Below are 6922 nucleotides of genomic sequence, written 5' to 3'. Positions count from 1 at the left end.
GCCAATGCAGTCCCCTGTGGGTCCCCAGTGCAGCTCATAGCCATGTTTGACACACAGCTGTGAAGCTGCACACACTGTGGTCTGCCAGTAACTGTGTATTTCCAAAGACTCCAACAAATTTCTGTAGATCTACTGTGGAGAGGTTGCATCTCCACTTGGTATGGAGGTTTCAATACACAGGATGGAAAGAGATTAACAGGGTTGTAGACTCAGTTACCTTCATCTGGGCACAAGTCTCTCCAACATCGTGGACATCTCCAAAAGGTGGTACCTTTAGAGGGCGACATTCATCATTAAGGATCCTCACTATCTGGAACATGCCTCTTCTCATCAATACCATCAGGGAGGAGGTACAGGAGCCTGAAGACCAGCACTCAACATTTTAGGAACAGCTTCTTCCTCTATACCATCAGATTTCTGAACAATTCATGAACCCATGAACACCCCCTTGCTATTCCCCTTTTACACTATTTATTTATTTTTATTTGTTTTTTTACATCTTGCACTGTACTGCTGCCACAAACAACAAACCTCATGACAAAAATTTTCACATTAATAATTCTAACTCTGAAAACTGGGGAAAAGTCTCAGGGCAGACTGCAGTCTGCTCAAATCTGCTCACAGTTTTCTGCAATGCAAAGCCATGTCAGCTGGGTAGGCAATAAGGATGCAAATTGAATAAAGCTAATTTTATGTTTATTTATTTGCTTATCTTTTACATAAATTCTGTGAGAGTGAATTTTGTTCTATATCTCAAATTTTTGGTTAGTGATTTGAGTTCTGTAAGAATGAATTCCCATTACCAGAATTGTTGTAACGTGGGAGATTCCTGTGTGTTAAATGACTCCACATTCAAAGCTCTTAGTGGTAGAGAATTTGAAAAACCCACAATAACCTTAAAGAAGGTACTCCTCCTCACCTCCATCTAACATGGCCAATTCCTCGTTCTGAATCTATGCCCTTTACTTTTAAACTTCCCTGCCTGATGAAACATACTCACATTGTAGAGGAACTTTCCAAATCATTTCAGAATAGGTACACAAGAAAAAGGAGCAGAACTAGGCCATCTGGCCTTTTAAATCTCTCCACTATTCGTAAAGTTTATCACCGATCATCCATCTCGGCACCATTTGCCAGTACACTCCTCATATCCCCAATATTCTTAATGCCCAGCAATCTGTTTATTGACCTGTAATGAGCATCTGGGGTAGAGAATTCCAAAGGTTCAGAATGAAGAACAAGCAGATAAGCCATTTTCAAACTGAATGGCGAAAGGACTGACCTACCCCATACTTACTTCCTGCCCATTAATCCACTGGCATTTAGGGCAGCAATGAAGGTCCTCCATCTCTAGTGGAGTTCAGGACTTCCATCATCATGTCAGTAGCTTCCTCTCAGTTTTCACTACTGTCAGTCATGCAAGTCCTGGGTGGAGACTCAGGAATACCATCACACTCAGATACAGAAGGAATCTTCATTGCTGTTTCTGTAACAATTTTGTTTTACCAGTCAGGGTTGTTAACTTAGTCTGGCCTCTACCCTTTAATTTGTTTGACAAGAGGCCCTGACTCCAGCCAGCATAGCTCTCTGGGTCATTGAGACATGCAAGCCTTCAAACCATGACAAGGTTGTGGTCCTCTTGGTGGCCTGTATGAACTACCTCTAGTTTTTATTTCTTAGCTTATTACTTGCATGCTAACTTTTTATTTGGTTTTGTACAAGGACATCCATACCTCTTTGTATACTAGCAATTAAATAGTCTCACATCATTTAAACAATAGTGCTTATCTATTCTTTATGTAACTTCACATATACTTCCTGTGCCATCATTTATTCTCACTTACGTAACTGATTGATACCTCTTTGTGGATTGCCCTTCACAATCTTTTTTTCCCATCTGCTTTTATATCATTTGTTCCTGCATTTTAACACATAGTTGGTGATAAAAAAAAATCACAATATTTGTTGTATACTGTGTACAACTAACAAACTCTGTACTGAAAAAAAGATGAACTGTGAAATTGTGTGGGCTTGTAGAATTACCTGAATAAACCCAGCTGCTGTATGGAATAAAAGTGTTGAAGACAGTTAAGTAAACAGTAAAATGCTTTGAGCAGAAAATCCTACAAAAGGTAGTGGATTTGGCCCAGTACATCCCGGGTAAAACCCTCTCAACCATTGAGCACATCTACATGGAACATTGCCATAGAAAAGCAGCATCCATCATCAAAGATCTTCACCTCCCAGGCCACGCTCTTTTCTCACTGCTGCCATCAGGTAGAAGATACAGGTGCCTCAGGACTTGCAGCACCAGGTTCAAGAACAGTAACCATCAGGCTCTTGAACAAATGGGGGTAACTACATTTAGTCTATTTCTGGTGTTCCCACAACTGATGGACTCACTTCAAGGACACTTTATCTTGTTATTTCATGGTATCATTATTTGTTGCTACTTATTTATATTTGCATTTGCACAGTTTATTGTTCATTGATCTTGTTTAGTTACTGTTCGATAGGTTTACTAAGTATGCCTGCAGGAACTAATAAATTTACTGATAATAAATTTAAATTTTACTTTGAACTTTGAAATTGAGGTATGTAGTGATAGACATGAAATTACACATGTATCTTCCTTAGAGAAGTATATACTAAGAATACCATTCCCCCCCCCCCAACTTGATGCAATTTGTTTCTCATCCATTCTAGCTGCAACTTCACCACTGTAAGCACTCCGCATTGTCTCTGACCCTCACTGTACTTGCCATTTCGGTATTTGTTCACTAATTGCTTACTTTTGCCCAACTACACCCATCGGTCCATTTGCTTCCTAGAGCTCACGCCATCCCAAGTAGCTTTGCTTCCTTTTAATCCACATGCCTCCCCCCCCCCCCCCCCCCCACACACTGACCCTATGCCTTTGCTTTTCAACCTTCCAACCCCAGTCATTTGCCTTTATGGAACCCCTATGCCTTTCCATTCTGAGGTCCTTATCGACCCGATGATTTTGCTTCCACAACCCCCCACTTGGGTTTGTCACAATCCCCCAGATTATACCCATCATGTTACCAAAGCTTCCTGCTTCTCACCCATTGCCCCAAACGAAGCGCTTCTATCGTTTTCCGGCTGTTCACGTTTCTATCTCCTGCTCCCCAACACCGTGCCTTGTTACTTAAACTTTATGAAAATGTACAATCAAATTGTTGTTTTTTGTGTCCACGATACACGAGACCGCTCAAAGCAGCAGATTGTGTGGTCTATCTCCATGGCGACTTGGGCGCAAATTTAACCTTGGGAAGTGGGTGGTGTCGTCTGAAAGGGTGGAACCGCTGGACTTGTGAATGAATGGGACTGAGTGAGAAGGAGTTCCCTCGTCAGGATCTCTTAACCGGCTTCATTTCTCTACCCCCCCCATCCACTTCGGACTTTTGCGCATTGGATACCCAAACATCAGGGGCATGGGTCCGAAGTGCGGCTGCAACTCGAGCACCAGCCAATAAAATGAACAGCTGCGCGTTTGCATCCAGCACAGACGTGGGACATTGCACTGGTCCAAACCACAGATATTACAGGTGGTCTGGCAATGGTGGTCCGCTCACAAAGCCCACCACCTCCCCGGGCTGCGCCACAGACCATGTGATCAGCCATTACGGCGGACCGGAAGTGCCCAGCCGCGCGCTCCGCAGCCAGTTCCTGTCAGTTAAAAGAAGATGGCGGCTGTGGAGGGGGAGCGCTGCGCTTTGCGCCGCGGCCACTCGTATACTCACTGTTAAAGCCTTACTCGCATGTTTAGCTTTCGAATTTCTCACTGTTGCACTTTACATTAATGAGGTGAGTTCATTTCGCTATTCCCTTCTTTTCCATCCTCCAGGATGGGGAGGTTGCAGTCCTGTTTGATGCCGTACCGCGGCTCAGTGGGGGCCCGGCGGGGTGTGAGGCAGGCAGGGTGGCTGGGCCCCTCGGCTGCTGCAGACGCCAGGATTCGGCCTGTGTGCAAAACCCGCACTGCAGTGTTCTCCTCTTGAAGGATTTTCGCTGCGGTCCTGCACTGAAAAAATGCACAATGCACTTCTGATCCTAGTATGTTTATTTGCAGAGGATTGGAGGCTAACGCTACCAAAGAAACTCAAGAGAAACAAAACAGGTACGTTTTGTTTTAATTGATTATAGGAGTTAAATATATCGGAATTTTGGGAGGGTATGACCTTCACTATCCGCTTGCTGAGTACAAATGATGCTCCTAACCCACACTGATCTGTTGATTCTGGCTTTGATGCAACGCATCTTAAATTGACACACATCATTTAAATAATTGTAATCGGTAGTATTGGAAGTGGGTTCTGTCCGCATCTAAAATGCAAAATCAGATTAATCTTTCAGTTTTAGAAGATGATAGAAGTGTGTACATTGATGGTTATTGATAAACAAATACACTTTGCTGGAATCGATTAGCAATAGTGTAAAAGTGAAGTTAAGAAAACAAAATGATCTCTGTCGGTTTTAAAATAATTCAATGGGGATTTTCAAGTATGATTAACTTTTTGTTGCTTAATTACTCTTATTTAATTCATTACATTTATTACTACAATATACCTGTTAAAATTCTTGATTATATTGGTAACGTTTTGGCCTTTCCTCACTTACTTGGAGATAGGATGGGTACCTGTAGCCTTAACAAAGTGACAATTTATCAGTTTGTGCTAACTTGGCTATCACACATGTACTTTGATATGAGGCAAGCCAATGCTATCGAAGATGACTGGAAAGCAAAAGAATTATAAGATGGAAATCTAAAGTAAAAACAAAACATTGGAAGCAGTTTGTAATGCTGCAGATGGTCATGTTGGTCAAAGCTTCATAATTATTTCTTTCCTGTGGCTCCTGGTAAGTTTTGAGTCTTATTTTGAGTTCAGGTGGTATTTAATGGAGGTATTAAGAGTCATTCAGGAAGCAAATTTTGGAGCCTGTAGTTTAAAAGGCTGAAGACATGGCTAATAGTGATGTGAAGAATGCCGGGATTCATAATTATTTAGCCTGTTTGTTTTGCAATACAGTGTAGAATAGGTCCTTCGAGTCCTTTGAGTCATGCTGCCAGCAATCCATTGATTTAACCCTAGCCTAATCAGGTAACAGTTTATAATAACCAATTAACTTGTATGTCTTTGGACTGTGGGAGGAAACTGGAGCACCTAGAGGAAACCCATGCATTCCATGGGGAGGACGTACAAGCTCCTTATAGAGGGTGCTGGGATTGAACTCTGATGCCCCGAGCTGTAATAGCATCATGCTAATGGCTATGCCACTGTGGCACCCATCTGAAAGAAAGAGTATTGATGATATAGAAGTGGTATGGCCATGGAAAGATTTGGATGTTGACCATGAAAATTTTATAATTAAAGTTGTGTATGAATTAACTGGTTTAAATTGGATTGGCAATAGAAGGTGAGATGTATTCAAATTTATGGAAGAAGAGGTGTTGGCCAAGAAAATCAGTTCAGCAGATAGCCTTGTCAATGTGTTAATTCATTCAAAAGTGAGATGACTGTGCTGTCTGCACTTATTTATTCATCACCTCAAACAGAGGTTAAGTAATTGTTCAGTTTTGCTTGTTGAAGTTTTCATTCTAGATTTCAGAAGCCTCTGGCTGCATTGCTTTTAAATCTCTCTGAGACAATAACTATGAAGAGTTGATGTTAATGGTTTATGTCAATGACCTTTCATCAAATCATTCCAATAATAGTTGTCAACCAGAAATATTAGTTTTCTCCGCAAATGCTGCCTGATTTGATGAGTATTTCCAACATTTATGATTTCTTTGAGCTTATTTTACTTAGTACAAAATAAACCATACACCAACATTTATACTACATATTATGACTGTCTTTTGCTCATTAGGTATTTATAATCCATTATGAGGGGTGGGTCTTTCTGAAGCCAAGGTCACTTCTGTGTATGGCTCTGCAACTTATTTTTGTCAAAATTTTGTACAAATTAATGTCATGTAACTTGTCAGATTTTGTTTGATAACCCTCATTAGGAGGATACTGGAGTTTTTTGCTACAGTTACTATATAAAAGCTTTGTTGGGTAAAGTATGTTTTCAATATCTTTTCGTGAAGACTTCTGTAGAAGTGCATGCTCATTTGCTTGTCAAGTATTTAAATTTTAGTTTTGGGATCTAGGAGCCAGTTTGAGGTTAGGACTAATGGGTAGTTTTGATATAGTTGGTAGTATAATATGAATAGCAAAACTGAACCAAATTTCAGGATGGTTTTGGTGTGCCTTATTGGGAATATTATGGTAATAAATGTATGACTGAAATTGCTGTAGGTTTCAGTATGATGGCTAGAAGTGGACAATATTAAATCTGAAACAGTAGTGTAAGTTGTATCTTGACATACAACAATAAATTCAAAGTTTGTAAACAAATTGAATAAATAAATAATTGCATCCATGGTTGGTGCTGTTAAATGCTGATATCTTCAGCTGTGCTTTCTAAGTTATTGGGTCTCTGCACAGGATGAATTTGAGGGGAAGAGTACTATGTTAATCTGTTAGGTGTGGGAGTTTGTATTTTATTACAGTGCTGATAGATATTGAATTAATACAATAAATGTGCTAGAAATTAGCAAAATTAATCCACTTGCTCACATTTTCCATTTGTAGTTTAATTTTTTGATGTTGGGTTGAATTTTTTTTTGGATTCATTTCACTTTCACTTTTGGATGGAAGTTCCTGCATTATCTCTTTCATGTTTCCCTTAATAGAACAGACTTTTTGGAAATGTGTAAGTGATTTTTTTTAAACAATATAACGGTCTTAACATGATTCACCTCCACCTTGAGAGGAATTAAGGATAGGTAGTAAATGTAGACCTTGGCTGTGATACCCGCATCCTAAAACTTATAAGTAACTGTGCTAGCAGG

At 40.2% G+C, this 6922-nt stretch overlaps 1 protein-coding gene across 6 annotated transcripts in view; it reads left to right on the top strand.

The window, feature by feature from the left end:
* The first annotated feature begins 3673 nt into the window (after positions 1 to 3673).
* Positions 3674 to 6922, top strand: part of LOC132399425 (trinucleotide repeat-containing gene 6A protein-like) — a 162299-nt gene continuing 159050 nt past the window's right edge. For 5 of the 6 annotated variants that reach the window (XM_059979748.1, XM_059979742.1, XM_059979746.1 and 2 more), the window contains exons 1-2: positions 3674 to 3828; positions 4094 to 4141. In XM_059979748.1, the coding sequence (XP_059835731.1) occupies positions 3824 to 3828; positions 4094 to 4141 (53 nt within the window). In that variant the 5' untranslated portion in view covers positions 3674 to 3823. Of the gene's footprint in view, positions 3829 to 4093; positions 4142 to 6922 lie in introns of those variants that run through there. The other variant, XM_059979743.1, reaches the window with a different exon arrangement.

Source organism: Hypanus sabinus, chromosome 9 (assembly GCF_030144855.1).
Source record: "Hypanus sabinus isolate sHypSab1 chromosome 9, sHypSab1.hap1, whole genome shotgun sequence".
Taxonomy (NCBI): Eukaryota; Metazoa; Chordata; class Chondrichthyes; order Myliobatiformes; family Dasyatidae; genus Hypanus; species Hypanus sabinus.
This window is presented reverse-complemented; position numbering and strand designations above follow the sequence as displayed.